This window comes from Zingiber officinale, chromosome 5B (genome assembly GCF_018446385.1).
Source record: "Zingiber officinale cultivar Zhangliang chromosome 5B, Zo_v1.1, whole genome shotgun sequence".
NCBI classification, from domain to species: domain Eukaryota; kingdom Viridiplantae; phylum Streptophyta; class Magnoliopsida; order Zingiberales; family Zingiberaceae; genus Zingiber; species Zingiber officinale.
In genome coordinates this window covers 108,870,913-108,889,003 of record NC_055995.1, presented here as the reverse complement: position 1 = coordinate 108,889,003, position 18,091 = coordinate 108,870,913, and the positions used below count along the sequence as shown (strand labels likewise).

Below are 18,091 nucleotides of genomic sequence, written 5' to 3'. Positions count from 1 at the left end.
CTCCCGAGCTGAAATTTCAGTCAACAGTTGAAATTCAGCAACTTGGCACGCCCTGATCGGTCACCAGACCGATCAGGGATTCCCTGGATCGGTCACGGTGACCGATCCAGGCACCCCTGGACCGATCAGAATCCCCTCTGATCGATCCACAACTCTGATTTCTGATTTCTAATTTCTTCTCCCGAAATTCAGAAACCTCTAGAAAATCACAGAAAATTTCAAAAATTGTAAAATTTTGAGGATACAGTCCTCATAACATATACTATCATGGAAAAATAGTTTTCTATGAAAATAAGTTCCATTTTCAAATCTTGATACAAAGTTCAAAAGTCTTTGAAATAGCTCAAAGTTAACTCATCTTTGTATCACTTTGCTCAATGATGAATGCTATCACTAGAAAAGCTTCATCAAGGTTTTTCAAATCAATTTTAAAATGATTTTAAATCATTTAATTTAGGACCACAATCTTTGGGCTAAATGTACATGACTTGTACATAAGCTTTCCCTATGATCCCCAATTTTGAATTAGGCTCATCTAGGTACAAGAACTATGCACCTTGTTCCTAACTCATCATCCTAATATCTCACACACAACTAAGGTGTATCAAACACATCCAAGTCAATTTTGATGTGAGATATGGGTTTAGGTTATCTTAGGCTAAGGTCTCATGCATTTTCTAAACATTAATTTGATCTCCATATCAAATTGTGTTTTTAACCTTAAATCAATTTCATTGATTATACATGCAAGAGATGATGACATGGCATAAAATAGTATCATAAATGAAAACATGTGCCAATGTCATGATGTCATGGCATAAAGTATGAAACTTAAATAAAGCATGACATATAAATAACCTAAGCATTATCATGACATTTTAAATTATCATAAAATAAATATGATGTCATGACATGGCATATGGCAAACAATATATGGCAAATAGCACATAAAGGTATAGAAAATACCTAATTCTAGCCTTAGTTGTCATTTTTGATAATTTTGATCATTTTGCCATAAATTCTATATTCCTAAGTGTGATAGACCTCAAATCATATACCAAAGATGTTTAGATCACTACGTGCCAACTAGATTGACTCTAGAAAACTCCTCAAATTTGATTGGCACATTCTAATCACCTTAGGAATAATTCTTAATTTCATTTTCAAGGCTTGATTATATCTTGAAAAATCCTAAAGTGCCACCTTTTGCCATGATTTGGTTAACTACCTATTCAAGTAAGGTTGGCACACCCTAACTAATCTAGCGTGATGAAATCACACTCCTAGGAACCCAATACCTATTGGAGCTCATTGGGTTCACTAAATATTCACTAGGGATGACTTCCCTAGCAACCCTCCTAATGACCCTCCTAGGCTTTGAAGCCTTGGTCATTTGGAACTCATCAAGATCAACTCTAGGGGTGACTCCCCTTGTGACCTTGGTGATGGTCTTCCTAGCCCTAGATTTTGTTCCATAATCGAATGGAACATTATGATAAGTGGGCTTGACCACTTGGGACTTAGGTTTGTGACCCAAACCTTTCTTGTCCTTGGACATTGGTTTTTGACCCTTAAACCCTAGAGATAACTTCTCCAAGTTCTTAAGAGCCTTTTCCAAAGTATCAAGTCTTGACCTCAAGACTTGATTCTCCTTCTCTAATACCTCAAGTTTTAATTTGTCATTGTTCTTTGAGGTACTCCTAGGCATATGTCTAGTAGTTTTGGGATTCCTATCTAGGTTTCCCTTAACCTTAGATGAGTTAATCCTAGGGTTGACATTTCTAGAGTTGTCCTTACCTAGGCTAACATGTTTAGCACCTAAGCACATATATTGGTTCCTAAAGTTAACATGCTTATCATTATTAACAATTGCAACAAAACTACTAGCATGTGTCTTATTGCAAGAGTGAGACTTAAATGCTACCTTAGGGTTTGCCTTCGCTCCCCCTATTGACGTGCTCGGTCTCTTTTCCTTGTGAGGTTGCCTCCCCCTCGGACATTGACTCCTATAATGTCCCCTTCGCTTGCATTGGAAGCACACCACGTGCTCCTTGCCCTTGCGTGTTGGGACTCCGGCTTCCTTGACTTTTGGTGCCGGTGGAGTCTTCCTAATCCTCCTTGGACACTTACTCTTGTAATGTCCATACTCCCTACACTCAAAGCACATTATGTGTAATTTATTTGAAATTGAAATGCTTGAGTTACCTAGGGTTGAGGATGGATGAAGACTTTCTTCTTCATCCCTTCCGGAGGTAGAAGCTTCTTCCTCTTGCTCCGAACTTGAAGAAGAACTCTCCTCCTCTTCTTCTTTAGATGTTGAGTGACCCTCAACTTCTAAATCCATTCCTCCATGAAGTGAGCTACTTGGCTCACTTGACTCCTCTTCATGACTTGAAGTGGAGTTCTCCTCATGGAACTTTGCCAAGTTGTTCCACAACTCCTTGGCATCGTTGTATCCACCTATCCTACACAAAACATCATTAGGTAAAGAAAATTCAATGATTTTCGTTACCTCATCATTGATGGTTGATTGGTGGATTTGCTCTTTCGTCCACTTCTTCTTCTCTAGGGTTTCTCCTTTCTTGTCCATCGGAGGCTTGAAACCTAATTGAACACAACTCCAATTTTCAAGGTTAGTCATAAGAAAGTACTTCATTCTTACCTTCCAATACGCGAAGTCGTCGTGATCGTAGAAGGGTGGAATCGTGATATCCTCTCCGAATTGATCCATCTCTAGCTCGTGCTCCCCCGGGTGTTGATCCAACGAAGAGCGACCTCGCTCTGATACCACTTGTTAGGATCGATGGACGCGGGTAGAGAGGGGGGGTGTGAATAGCCGCCCCAAATCGTTCGTTTCTTTCTACAAATCAAGGTTAGCGCAGCGGAAATAAACAATAGAAACGACAACGGAGAATGGCAAACCTCAAACTCGTCGATGTAACGAGGTTCGGAGATGAACCTCCTACTCCTCGGCGTGTCCGTAAGGTGGACGAGCCCTATCAATCCGTCGGTGGATGAGTCCCCGGAGAACCGGCTAATAAATACTCCTTGTGGGTGGAGAAACCTCGCCACAATAGCTTGCAACAGCAATATGGAAATACAAAGAAGAGCAAGAACAAAATACACAAAGAATGTACAAATACTCGCTTGCCTTCTCGTCGACTGAAGTCCCGGATGAAGCACCAACTTCACGGACGAATGCCAACATGCAACTCAGTCAAAGAAGCTCACCCGAAGCTTCGGAGCTCAGCAAAGCTCAAGAGCACAGCTTTCAGAAGAACAGCAGCTCAGTTCAGAGGAGGAAGAAGAAGAGAAGCAGTAACCATCTGTAGAAGCCCTCAGCCTCTTTTATACCTGCATCCATCTGCGAAGAAGAAGCCAGAAGACTAGCCGTTGTGAGCCAACGGCTAGGGATGGACCGATCAGAACATCTCCTGATCGGTCCAGGAAGACCCTGATCGGTCCTGGGGATCGATCAGAGCTTCCTCTGATCGGTCCAGGGACCGATCAGCATGCATGTCCCTTCCTTTTCTCCAGATCTTCTTGCCTTCTGATCGTTGCTTCCTGATCGGTCTGCAGACCGATCAGATAACACTCAGTAGGCTACTGTTTGGTTACTGATCGGTCACCAGACCGATCCAGATACCCAGTGTATCACTGGATCGATCCTGATCGATCCAAGGCTTGGTTTTTGCCCAAACCAAGTCCCAAACCTTCCAAACCAACATCCGGTCAACCTTGACCTGTTGGTACATCATGCTTAGCATCCGGTCACTCCCTTGACCTGCTAAGACTCCCCAACAAGTGTCCGGTCAATCCCTTTGACCCACTTAGTCTTTCCAACACCAGATGTCCGATCACCCTTGATCCATCTGGATTTTCCCTTGCCCGGCTTCACTCACCAGGACTTTCACCTAGCTTCACTCACTAGGGTTTTCACCTGGCTTCACTCACCAGGATTTCTAATCTGCCCGACTTCACTCACTAGGACTTTCGAACTGCCTGGCTTCACTCACCAGGACTTTCCCACTGCCTGGCTTCACTCACCAGGACTTTCACCTAGCTTCACTCACTAGAGTTTTCACAACTGCCTGGCTTCACTCACCAGGACTTTCCCACTGCCTGGCTTCACTCACCAGGACTTATCCGTCTGCCTGCTTCACTCACCAGGACTTTTCACATCCGATCCAGAGAACGAGCTACCGAGCCCTCTATGACCATAGTTCGGAGAACGAGCTACCGAGCCCTCTCCGACTTCCATCCAGTCCAGAGAACGAGCTCCCGAGCCCTCTCTGACCACAGTCCGGAGAACGAGCTACCGAGCCCTCTCCGACTTCCCATGTGCCAAGCTTCCATACTTGGACTTCTCCGTGCCAAGTCTCCATACTTGGACTTTTCCCGTGCCAAGCTTCCTGCTTGGACTTTCCACCATGCCAAACTCCCTGCTTGGACTTTTCCCGTGCCAAGCTCCCTGCTTGGACTTTTCCGAGTCAGGTCAACTCACCTCGGGTCAACCAGGTCAACCTTGACCACGGGTTGCACCCACAATCTCCCAAACTTGTATCCTTGTAAAACATCAAGGTACAAACATTGTCAAACATAACTCGTCAAACATCAAAACACAACTCGAGTCAAGTCAACTCGAGTCTGGTCAACCAGGTCAACCTTGACCTAAGGTTGCACCAACACTTCTTTCTTCCAAGACTTTCAACCACCAAGGGATTAAAGCTAGGAACACCACCTCTTGTTCTTCTTTCTTCCTTGCAACCCGCCGGCCACAAGATGGTTGAAGCATCTTGATGTCGTCAGCCTTAGGTGAGAAAGCAAGGGGAGAATAAGAATATGAGGGGTCGACCACAAGGAGAATAGAAGAAGAATATAAATTGTGTAGATAATTATTACCTCTAAGGCACAATCTATCCTCTTTTATAATCCTTGGTAATAGCTAAAAAGGAAATATTTTAACAACAATTAAAATCTCTCTTTTAAATTCCCTATTGTGGATGACTACAAAAGAAAAGTTTTAAAATTAAAAATACCTCTTTTAAACATTGTAGATGGCTACAAAAAGGAAATATTTTTAAACTTAAAACCTCTCTTTTAAATCATGGTTACAAAAATGAAAGTTTTAACAAAAATAAAATCTCTCTTTTAAACCATTGTAGATGGATATAAAAGGAAAGTTTTTTTAAATTTAAAACTCTCTTTTAAAACCATGTGGATGACTTCAAAAAAGGAAAGTTTTTAAAATTTAAAATCTCTCTTTTAAAACATTGTAGACGGCTACAAAAAGAAAGATTTAAAAAATTAAAAACCCACTTTTAAACCCATCTTGGTCGGCCCCTTGCTTGGGCACCAAGCAAGGATGTGGCCAGCCATAAGGATGACTTGGATGGATGCGAGGCTTTATACATAGAGGCTACAACAGGGACCTAGAGGAGGAATTTGTTTTGGCCTCCTGATGAGTTTGAGCTTCCTATGTTCAACCCGAACACCCAACTCAAGTTCATCAATAACTCATACCACTAAAGAGTTATTATTAACTACTGCATCAATCCCATATTACATTATGGACTCCTTCTTATCATGAGGGCGTTAATCTCCCTGTGTTTAAGATATCGAATGCCCATTAATTAAATGAGTTACTGACAACTCACTTAATTAACATCTAGCTTCAAGAGTAGTGCCACTCAACTTCATTGTCATGTCGGAACTAAGTCCACCTGCAGGGTTTACATGACAATACTTATGAGCTCCTCAAGGGGACATCATCATCCTTATAAATAGGACACAGTTTCCTTCTATAATCAACAACACACCATATAAATAATATTATTTCTCAACTTATTGGGCCTATTGATTTAACGAATAAATCTCACCCTTTGATAAATTAAAGAAATAAATACTAAGTACATGTGTTTGTTATTATATCGAGATTAAGAGTACACACATCTATAATAACAGAGGTTCTGTTCTTTTATGCAGTCAGTATAAAAGAACAACCTCAAATGATCCTACTCTATACACATATAGTGTACTAGTGTAATTTTATAGTCAAGATAAATTAATACTAAATTATACTATAATCATTCCAATGTTTTGTCCTAATTCATCTTGGTTGTGAGCTTCTATTTATAATTTATAAAGAACTGATAACATGATCTTCTGTGTGACACCACACACCATGTTATCTACAATATAAATTAAATGAACAACTGTATTTAACTAAATGCAGATATTTGACCAATGTGATTCTCATTTCAAAATAAATGTTTATACAAAAAGTTAAGCTTTTAGTATACATTCTAATATTTATAGTAAGAGAAAAATGTTCTAAGCAAGATTTTTAATTTTAAAGAAAAAACTATTTAAGAAAGATTTTTAAGGTAATTTTAGAAAAGTTTAAAGATTTTCAAAGTAAAAGAAAATTTTCCAAAAAAAAAATCAGTGGAAAATTTAAAAAAAAATGCTTTCAAAAAGTTTTAAGAAAGTATGTTTAAAAAAAATTCAAAAAATTTAGTAAATGTTTTTAAAAAATTTTAGATAAGAAATATTTTCAAAATACTTTTAAGAGTACAAATTCAAAATAATTTTCTAAGTTTTAAAAAAAATATAATTTTTTAAAAATTTCTAAAATTATGTATTTTTTAAAGTAATTTTTGAAAATATTTTTAAGTTGTCCAAACAAATCCTCCCTCTTAACCTGATATCTTTATTGAAAAATACTCAGTCAATTATCAATATCTTTAATACATGTCTAACCGTTAGTTACTAACTATCTACCAATAGATAGTAGTGTTCACTTGATTAGTCAAGTTAAGTAAAATTTGATCCCACTTATTGTTTATTTAAGATTTAAGTTTTCTTTTGATTTTAAATTTATTAAATTATTTAAATTATCTTTGTTTAAAAGATTATATTTGATATTTAAGTTTTTATTAATTTTTAATTTTGAATTGGTTAAATTTTGTTTTGATTTTATCCTCATATTTTATTTTTCTTTTAAGTTTATATTATTAGTTAAATTTATTAGATTAATTCTATCTATAGATTTATCCTTAACATTTAAATTTGTATTTATTAAATTATTTTTATTTTGGATAGAAATTTCTAGATTGACATTATCTCTATTATCAAATATTTCATTAAGATATTTATTAATTTTATCTAGATTTATTTCATTATTTTTAAGTTTTAAATTTGAATTTATCTTAATATTTGAATTAATTATTTTTTTTGAATTGATTTGGTCATTATTCTGTTTAACCAAGTCAAGATTAATATCAATTTAGTCAAAGTCTTGATTGACTTGATCAAAATCTAGATTCTTTTGTAGTTCTAAATTTTTAATTAAATTTGAATCATGCAAATCTAGATTGTCATGCACCATACTCAGGATAATTTTATGTTTATCTAAATTATTATGTTGATTATTTAAACTACTACTAACAGGAGTATTTTGTTAAAAATTATACTTACCTTAAGTGCGCCCCCTACTTCAGTAGGCTTCTCCATTAGATTTGACTCGAATATGGATTTACTTTTGACTTGCTCCTCTAGCTTCAATGACTCCTCATGAAGCTTGATCAAATTGGTCCAAAACTCGCTGCATCTTTGACCTTTCCAATTCTGCATGTAACTTCGTTAGATAATAAATCTAAAATTAACTTTAATACTTTTTGTTTGCTTCTGAGTTCTAAGAAGATCGCTTCAGCGTCATGCCGAGCGCCTAGACCGTTGCTGACTTGACGATCTCTAGTCGAAACTTGATCTGTCAAGTTTATCCACCTCCAGGCACTTAGAACCCCTCCGGATGCCTGAGCTATTGACGTGGGTTTAGCCAGTCGTCACGCTCCAATTCAGCTTCTAGATTACTTTTCTTGTTTGGGTGCTTGGACTAGCTCCGAGCACCTAGACAGTCCAAGTGCCTGGCTAGGTTGCCGGGACGAAGCTGGTATGGGCGCTCGAAGTCTGGGCACTTGGATCGGTCCAGGCACCTGGACGTCTTATTTTCAGCCTTTTCCCTTTTTTTCTACAACAAGGTTAGCATACAAGCAATAATAGGAAAAAGGAAAAGTAGCAATTTGACAGTCTCCGGACTATCCGACCCTAATCTTCAGTTTCGCTAAAACCCATGAGTTGGACCGATGCCTACCGTTCCATCAATTGGGAACACATTCTCACTGGATCTCTCCTCTAGTTGCTTACTTGTTACTTACCAACTGCAGTTGCTTGATTTGCCTTTGATCGACCAGGTCTTCCCGCCAATTATTAGGTCCGTAGAACCAACTGGATTTTGGACGATTTTCAGATCCTGCGGACCCAACCAAACTTCCCACCAAATATCGAATCCCATGAACTTATCTGGACTTCGCACCAGTTATCGGGTCTCGTGGACTTAACTGGATTTCAGCTTGGTATCAGACCCTCCAGACTCGTCAACTCTTGCACATTTGATAAAATAATTAGATCATAAATACTTTAACTTTAATCTATTTATCATTTATGAAAACCTGAATTAAATTATTAATACAAATTATACTAACAATTTTTTATAAAACACTCGGATTAATGTAAGAATCTCCCAATGGTTGCCGACTCAAAGTTATCGAACAAGTCTATGTTACAAATCATGTCTGTCGTATCTTTTATCTTTTTTTTTTCAATTTATTTGGCACCACTATCATTCTTTTCAACATGTCGTGCAATTTCCTATGTTTCAGCGCAAAAAATCCCTCAAACACAACACTCAGAGAAGGGCACGACCCAATCAGGGTAATCAACACAGCTTACCCATATATGTTCTTCTCTAGTAACCTCTTTCCTACATCTGGGATTTACAGAATGGGGCACAACCGTGGCGATCAACGTGACCAGCCCTGTTCAATTTTGGTCGCTCTTATAATCGGTCAACCAAACTTTCTTGTTCTGTCAACTTAATCCTTAGGGTGCGTTTGATTTAAGTTATCATGTATAATCTTGATTATGTGATTATCAGGTAATCACATAACCAAGATTATGGGAAATAAAATATAACCAAATGTTATTTGGTTCAATATAGATAATGCAACAAAAACATATTTATTTTGAAGGTTTTAATGAATTACCTAGTTTAGTATTTTACTAGATTACCCTTAGTTACAAAACCAACTATACATAATAATAATAATAATAATAGTAATAATAATAATAATAATAATATTATTATTTAAACTCTATTCTATTTTACTATATTTTCATGTTTTTTTTATTTTTATATATATTTTTATTTTGTTTTTTTAATGTTTTTTAATTTTTAGTTTTTATTTTTTATTTTTTAAAATTTTCCTTATTTTTTAGGATTTTTTATATTTTTCTATTTTTAAAATTTTTAATGTTTTAAACATTTTTTATTATTTTTACTTTTTAATTTTTTTTATGTTTTTTTTTTATTTTTTAATGTTTTCCCTATTTTTTTTTTATTTTTTTGTATTTTTTTATTTTTAATGTTTTTTCTATTTTTTATTTTTTAAATTATTTTTTACCTTTTATTTATTTATTATTTTTTAATGAATTTTTATTTTTTTTAAAAAAAATTACGTTTTTTTTATATTTTTCATTTTTTTTTTACATTTTACTTTTTTTTTACATTTTTCTTTTATTCGAGAGTATTTTGAGTAAAACAAAATTGATAATCCCGGAATCAAAAAAAATCTCAGTTTTTCAAGATTTTTCAATTCCTGATTGCATGTCCCTTTTACTGATGTGTTGGATATAGAATATTACTCAGAAATCATCGATTACCTAAATTAAATAAGGATTTTATTGATAACTTTAAATGGATAACTAGATAACTCCCGAAGACTTTGTTTTTACTGTAAAATATAGTTAGTGATATAGAAATAATAATAGTACGGTAAAACAGAGATAGAAATAGTTGCATGTATTTTATTGTGATAGTAAATTATTTGATCTCAACTTAAACATTTGAGTTGACTTTCTAATTGGACCATTGCCTACGTGTTTTATTCTAAATTAGAACACATCCTCACTATCTTTCATTCTGAAAGATTTTTTCAGGACATGCTAAACATTCGGTTCAGTTAATCTTTTTAGATTTAATTTTTTCTACTTGTCCTATCAATTCATCAGGATTTTTCCTACTTAATGTTTAGTCCAGCTGACCCATCAAGTATGTTCTATCATATCAATTTATCTATTTTTTTTCTATCCGGTGTCTAATATTCTTGATCCATTAAAATTTCTATTGCCTAATATCGGATCATCCAGACTCATTAGAACTTATACTATCCAGTATCCCATCTACTAATCTACTAAAATTTTCTTACTAAGTGTCCTACACACTCAATGTTCCCATCAAACATATAATATCTGACTTTAAATCTTTTATTTGATTATCGGTGTTGCTTACTTCAGCACATGCAATATCATTATTAAGATAAATCTAAATAATAATGTTAGTACAATTTTGATCTAACTTCTAACAGTTGTTAATTACATCAAAATCATATGGCCGGAGTCATTGCACCCATATATATCTAGGAGTGCAACATGTCCATTTGGCACAAATTCAACACGTTTTAGGGTCATCAAAGATTGCACTGTGTGATAACTTTATAGGGCTTGAAAAAAAAGAAAAAAAAAACATGGGCATGGAACAAAAACACATGGGAATTTTAGAAGTGTGCTCATTTGACACGAATGGAGATCTCAACATTCTTCAAACGCTTTTGACCAATGACGTTTGATTGTAATCACTTGAATATAATGACATCAAGTTAATTGGAGTTGCTTTTAGTCGTAACACTTTCAATCGATTTCTAAGTCGACAAATAGCTTGGCCAGTAATGACCTACTAAATCAAGTTAAAAAAAAAATCTGTAAAAGTAATTATGCTCATTTTATATATGTTTTTCATATATATAGTCCTTCGCCAAATTATGTAAATGAAAGTTAATTATGAAATCAATTTATAATGGTTCATCAAATCAATTAAAGATGAGATAAATATTTTCTCTTGAGGATATCGAGAATTGATCAAATGATTTATCACTCTCTAACTAACTAACTAGATATTCTATGATTAATCACCAACGACGACCTACATCAGCACGTAGCTAGCCAAGTCCGCCATCAGCTCCTGCATCAGCAATCCAAAGAGAAGGCCCTCCAAATCCACGGCCACCTCCTCCGCGGCCGCCTGCTGTTTCATCCACCCATTCTCCCCCTCCTCCATCTCCCTCACCGTCCCTTCCCCGTGGTAATCGTCGGCCCCAGACCATCTTCCCTCCATCCATTCCCTCGCCGCCAAAATCAGCCGCAGTGCTTCCTCATCTTCTTCCGTCTTCGCCGCTTTCCTCTGCAGGACGGTCAAGCTGTGAACGAAGAAATCCAGCAGAAGTTTCTCTAAGCTCGCGTCCAGTGAGCTTACATGGCAGATCGAGGTGAAATGCCGCAGCAGCCTCCTCGCTGTCGTCACCTCATAGTTGGACGAGGCAAAGCAACTGACAAGGTTGATTGGGGTGGGCTCCGCGAGGCGTTCGAACCGTCCGATTCTGCGGAGCAGCTGCCGCTTTTTCCCTGCACCGCCATCAATTAATGAATTTAATTTTGAAATCCTTCGAATTCACCCACGTTGTGACGTTTCACATGCTGGTCAAATAAATTATCGGTGCCCATTGTATGGGAAACAGTCAAATTTAAAGAGCAGTAAAAGGATTTATATAAATATAAATATAAATATATATATATATATATATATATATATATATATATATATATAGAGGATTGATATGCTGCGGGATTTAAGACGCGCGACTGTGCACGACATATGTTCTGATCGGTCCACAGACCGATCAGGATATGTACTGATCGGTCTCTGATCAGTTTTTTTTTTTTTTTTTAATATTTTAAATTAAAAAAATTAATTAAAAAATTAAACATTTCCTTATATAAATTTTTAATATCTTAATATATCCCCTTAACATATTACAATACTCAATACATGCTTAAATTAATTTTATTTTAATTTTTTTTAAAAACCAAACACTATAACCTAATTGGGAAGCCTAAACCCCAGAGGTAAAATCTAAAAAAAAAATAACTTTAATACTACAACCAAAGCCTGAACCTTAAAGATAAACTCTTAAAAAAAATATTTTATTTTTTATTTTTTTTTCAATTATTTTTTTAATTCATAAATTTAAAAAAAAATTAAAAAAAAATAAAAACAATTGTATCCTGTGCGGTGCGCACAGTCGCGCACTGTGGCGTCGCGCAGGATCACAAATTTGTATATATATATATATATATTATTAAAAAAAATATATTTGGATTATCTAAAAAAAAAGTCATAAATGATATTTTTTAATCTGAATTTGACTATTATGGATTCCTATAAGATATATAGATTTTTAAATTCTGCATACTACTTAGTCTAGTCTAGTCTAATTCTAAATCTAAACTTAAAAATTATGATCCGAAAATTAGATACTCCTATATTGATCCTGCATCACTATTTCTACTAAAAAAATAAAATTGTAATCATTAACAAGTTTGACTGGTAGTGAGTGAGATCGCCTTCACAAGAAGACACAACATACACCTGACATAGTTAAGACTATGTTTGGTACAATGTAATCTGCCTTGTAATGTAATCATAATTACATTACAAGGCTGATTATTTTGTTTAGTTTAATTTTCAACTTGTAATGTAATTTGGATTACAAAAGGTAGTGAAGTTTTGTAATCTGGATTACAAAGTAAATACTATGTAATATGATTACATTACGATGTCACCGTTTAACCAAAATTTAAATATCAAATATACCCCTAGTCCACCACCGACTGCCGCGCGGTTGTCGGTTGCCATCAGAGGCCTTTGGTTGTCGGTGGGCCGCCGATTACTGACGACGACAGCTGGCGGTTGCCAGCGGCGACGACCAACAGTTACCCGCGGCGAAGGCTAGCGGTGGCGGCTATTGGTTGCCGATGCCTACCGCAAGCTTCGGCAAAGGTGCAGCGACCACCGATAGAGGTCATATGATATTTTTATCATTTTATAATCACACGAATTATATTCCTTATAAAAAAATAATGGACAATCAAAGGGAATTGTTCAAAGGACGCATCCCAAAGTTTTGAATTAATGAAAAGATATTTCAAAGTTTGAAAATGCCTAAAAGGCACATCTTTTTTTATTTTATTCCTTTACCAAATTTGATTTTTTTTTCTCTTTCTCTCTTGGCTCTCTTCTCTTTTCAACCGAAAATTCATTAATAGGTCTAGACATGTTCGATTGAATCCATTTCAAGTTTTATAGATTTTTGATATCGTAAGAAGTTCAACAATACACTCATGTTAAAATACTACTAAAAGAATCAACTTTAATATGGTCTTGGTCTCTGATAAATCAGGCCCACATTGGACTTAATTTGAATCAAGCAAGACTCGTAGTAGTGCAAACTAGCACAATCAGCGGTGTTAATGTAAATTAAGTTGTGAAATCAACACTTAAAAATCAACACCGCGGTAGTTATGCACATGCAAAAGAGAGAGGAGAGAATATAGAAGAAAAGTTGCATACATAAAAAGAGTAAAAAAATGAGATAAAGAAAAAGGGTAATGCTAAATGGCCAGAATCTGGCCAGCTAGAATCAATACATGCAAGTGTACACATGGGTATTTTAGTAATATCATATATGTACATTAATTACATGCATGTATTCTAATTGGAGGATAAAAAATTCTAGCTGGCCAGATTCTGGCCAACAAGAATTACCGAAAGAAAAAAACGTGAGATTTGACAGAGGCACAAAATGGAAAAAAGGTGCACCTTTTGGGGGTTTTAAAATTAGGGCGCCTTTTGGTTAATCCAAACTTTGGGTGCGTCCTTTAAACAATTCATGTAGAATCAATATATGATATTTATGGGGAAGAAATAAAGAGAACATAAATAATCAAAAAGGATATTATTTTTAAAGAACATATAATAATTATATAATATTATTATAGTAGATACTTAGTAGTTTAAACACATTGTAGTAGCTATCTACTGGATAGCTGCTACAACTATTTTCATATAATTTTAACTAATTCAAAATTATTTTGATCAAATTTAAATAATTATGATTACATTGGTAAAAATGTATTTTGATATAATACTATTTAGAATTTAAGATTTTAAACTTATGAGTTTAAGATTTTAAATTTAGCTATAACTGTTTTAAAATAATTTTTGACTAATTTAAAATAACTTTTAAAGTGATTTTGATCCATTTAAAGCGTTTTTGATAAAACTTAAATAATTATGATTAAGTTAGTAAAATTATTTTGATATAATAGTAATTTGTGTGTAGTAATTTTAATTAAAGTGAAATAGTTAATATTTTTTCACATTTTAATAGCTATTAAGTAATTTATACTCGTTATAACAACTGCGGAGTATCTTCTACATATTATAGTAGCTATCAGTAGTTACTACACAATTGTACCTAAATTCTAAATCTTAAAATTTTAAATCATAAATTTTGAATACTATAATATCAAAATATTTTTTACTAACTTGATCTAAATTATTTAAACTTTATTAAAATTATTTTTAAATAGCTATAATAGCTACTTATAATTTCTAAACATTTTAACAGATATAAAATAGTTTCTACACATTATAACAATTACTAAGTAATGCACATTATATAGTAATTATAAAGTTACTTCTATACATTATAGCAATTAGAAATTGAGAAAAGAAAAAAAAGTTAATAGTATTATTAAATTATAAGTGTACCAGAAATAAAAGTATAAAGTCTTATTTATATATCTAAGTTAAGAAACTATAAATCCTAAATCCTAACTAGAAAAGAAAAAAATTTAAATTATCCTTATAAATATAAATAAATAAATAAATATAATATAATAGCTGCAATATTAAATTAGATGTTAAAGTTAAAACATCTGATAAGACGCTCTTTTAAATTTTTTGAAAAAGAGACGTCTCTTTTGATTTTTATCTCTCCTTTAATAAAAAGAGATATGACAAAATTACAAAGAGAGAGAGAGATAAATACATACTTTGCAGCTTCAAGAGGATGTGGCGAAAGGAAGGCGATAGCGCGTCTTCTTCTCCTTCGGAAGGGAATTCTATCACTGACACTGGACTCAGCTGCTCCTTTTCCTCCTCCGACGAGCTGTGGCATTCAGGTGATTCTTTTCCCTCTCCATCCCTCGTCGCCTTCTTTTTACAAATAATAACAACAATTAATCAATCACTCTTCACATTAGTACATGTACGAGTTGGCATGCTATTCTCACTTTTTATTAATAATATATATTGTAGCGGCAGAAAGATTAAAACACGCGAGTCGACAAGGTGCATAGTATAGAATAGTGGACTATTTTGAAAACATAAGCGGCCAAGGATATTAATTAATAAATATGCGAATTAAAGTGAACTATATATTTTGATATCTTAGCTTATGGGGGCAAACAAAGATATTTATAATCTATGCAAATTAAAGAAAGTTAATTTCTAATTCCATTGTTCAAGTAAACAAATAAGCAATATAAGATCCTGCCAAATTTTAAATCAATTAATTTCTTGTACATGCAGGTGTAGGTGTGTACGTACATATTTCACGTGTACATCCTGTGCATGTGCCAATTGAATTCAAATAGTAGATGGCGGCGAATCGACTACATGGACCAGCACGGTGCACTAAAGACCAAGCTATTCGACAGTGACGGAGATGGCACGAAGCAGGAGTCGACGTTCAATCAAGCAACCACTTAACTAATTACTCCAGTACATTAATTAATTAGAGTAAAATTATAATATTGCTCAGCGGCTCGCCTTGGTTGCCGCGTCGGAGACGTCGTCGCCGGCGGCTTTCCTCCCCGATCCGTTCTTCGTTTCGTCGGAGTTAAAGCCACTGTCGGACATGAAAGACCAGCTGCTGCATCTGCTGACTCCCGGCGGCAATGGTAAGCTGCAAGACCGCAGTCGTTCGCCGTCGACGGCCTCCGCCTCCAGCGATGACTTGCCTCGATTTCTCCAGAAGTCTATCCTCATCAGCTTCGATAAGCTCCTGGAGAGGAGCCATCCGGCCGTGACAGCGAAAGGCAGCATCTCGATGATGGAGGAGGAGGAGATCCTCGCGCGCGCACTCTCTGAGCGCGTTCTCGGAAGTTGCCTCCTTCCTCGCTGGAGTTCAGCGTCGAGAAGGCGCGGTACGGTGTCACAATCCAGCTCCAGGAAATCCTTGAGCATTAGCGGCTTGTTCTGCGCCATGGTCACAGACTAATTTAAAGAGCTAGCGATCGGACAACTTATACGAGATTTGAATATATCAGGTGGAATGTAGCTAAAGAGATTTGGAAAGTGGGAAGGAGCGAGCGAGCGATGGAAGCTCATTTAAAGAGAGGAGGAGGACGTGATTTCCATTAATTCTGTACCAATTTGCCACAAGTTTGGTCCGTACTGTTTCTGTCTTACACCGGAGTGGGAAGGGTTTCGAGAGAGAATTGAAGCCAGAGTGAAGGATAAAAATGCAGGGCGATTCAAAAAGATTTGAACTTGTCGCACGAGGAGGCCCGTGCCGGAGACTCCTACGTGGGTGATTTTTTATGGCTCGAGCCGCTGGGTGGGGCCACGTACGCATCTTCGTTTGGGAGCTTTGGACATAAAATCTTTCTCTAGGAAAGAGGATCGGAAGACGACCATAACCCATTTGAGCCCAACCGGCTACAGGTGGGCAGCAATCTGTGATCGTCATGTATTATCCCATGACTTCAAAGCCAATTATTAACGATGATTCAAACTAGACCGAGGTAAGGAGATAGTTTAATTTAACGAACCAGGCGACAAAAGATAAAAAGAAAGAGAGAGTTTTTCTACATTAATTAAATAAAAAATATAGACAAATAAGTTGATGCAGGAATCCACTCGCTTGATTAATGCAAAATGACAAAGAAAGCAAAGAAACAAAGAACGTACGGACGGTTAGAGAGCCTTCCAAAAAGGTAGATCCGTTATTTTAACAGTCCCTTAGTATCGGTCCCATAGATATGGAAGGAGGTTCATATAAGTACACAGGTCAGATCGAGAATTTTAAATCTCAGGAGATTGTATATTAAATGAGAGACCTGCTTTTCCCCTCCTGGCACCCTCACCTCCCGGCCCCAATTTTTTTTTTTTTTTACCTTTATACCCATTATTAAGTATCCACATTTTTTTACAAATTTTTATTTTTTTTAATCAGTTTTTTATCAAATTTTTTTAACAATTTTATTTTTTAATCAGTTTTTATCAATTTTATTCTTTTTAAATAATTTTTTATTATATATTTGTAATATTTTATTTATTTTTTAATTGTAGATTTTCACATTTCACACCCTCTCTTCCAGCATCATCGTATTATTTACCTTTATACTATTTTTTATTCCATTTATTTTTATTTTTTTATTTTTTTATTAAGTATTTTTTAGACAAAAAAATCATACTATTTTTATATTTGTAATATGAAATCGGATCCTATGTCCCTAATTTTCTCTCTCCTCGTGTTTCACTCGTCGCCTCCAGCCCACTACCGACGGCCTCTAGTCGTCGCCCAGACCATAACTATACCCTAGGAGGAAGGTAAATCGAGGGGGATCGTCATCGACACGATCGACATCAGAATTTGGCTGAATTTGAGCAGAGACTCAGATCGACGGTGAAGGAAAGTCTGCTCAGATCTGACCAAATTTCGGCGCTGATCACATCGATGCGATCCCACTACGTTCACCTTCCCCCTAGGATATAATTTTAATCGAGGCGGCGATCGAGGGTCGCCGGTGGTGCCGCCGACAGTGGGCTGAGGCAACGAGTGGGAACAAGGGCGGGTGATATTGGAATAGAGGATTAGATTTATTGTAATCTTTTATTTTTTTAATAGTAAATTTTAGGGGTTATTATTTATAAAAAAATTTAAAAGTAAAATATGGATAAAAAATAAAAAAATTGATGAAAAATAATAAACAAAATTTATATTAAAAATAAAACTAAAGAAGTAAATAACATTGAAAAAAAAATTAAAGAAGTAAATAAAATTAG

The 18,091-nt window shown here is 35.2% G+C and overlaps 1 protein-coding gene across 1 annotated transcript; it reads right to left on the bottom strand.

Moving 5' to 3' along the window:
• Positions 1-11,101: 11,101 nt before the first annotated feature.
• LOC121986906 lies at positions 11,102-16,288 on the bottom strand. Its single transcript, XM_042540833.1, has 3 exons — positions 15,851-16,288; positions 15,073-15,235; positions 11,102-11,580 (listed from the first exon to the last, which is right to left on the bottom strand). Exons 1-3 carry the CDS (start codon positions 16,286-16,288, stop codon positions 11,102-11,104), a joined length of 1,080 nt encoding a protein of 359 aa, XP_042396767.1.
• Between the last annotated feature and the right edge of the window lie 1,803 nt (positions 16,289-18,091).

Bases quoted from the DNA above. Each gene is read 5' to 3' on its own strand.
- LOC121986906 (XM_042540833.1), bottom strand. From the start codon at position 16,288: ATGGCGCAGAACAAGCCGCTAATGCTCAAGGATTTCCTGGAGCTGGAT. The intron at 15,236-15,850 runs GCGAGCCGCTGA...ATTTGTAAAAAG, and splicing joins TCTCCGACGCGGCAACCAAG to AAGGCGACGAGGGATGGAGA. The intron at 11,581-15,072 runs GTATGTATTTAT...ATGGCGGTGCAG, and splicing joins CATCCTCTTGAAGCTGCAAA to GGAAAAAGCGGCAGCTGCTC.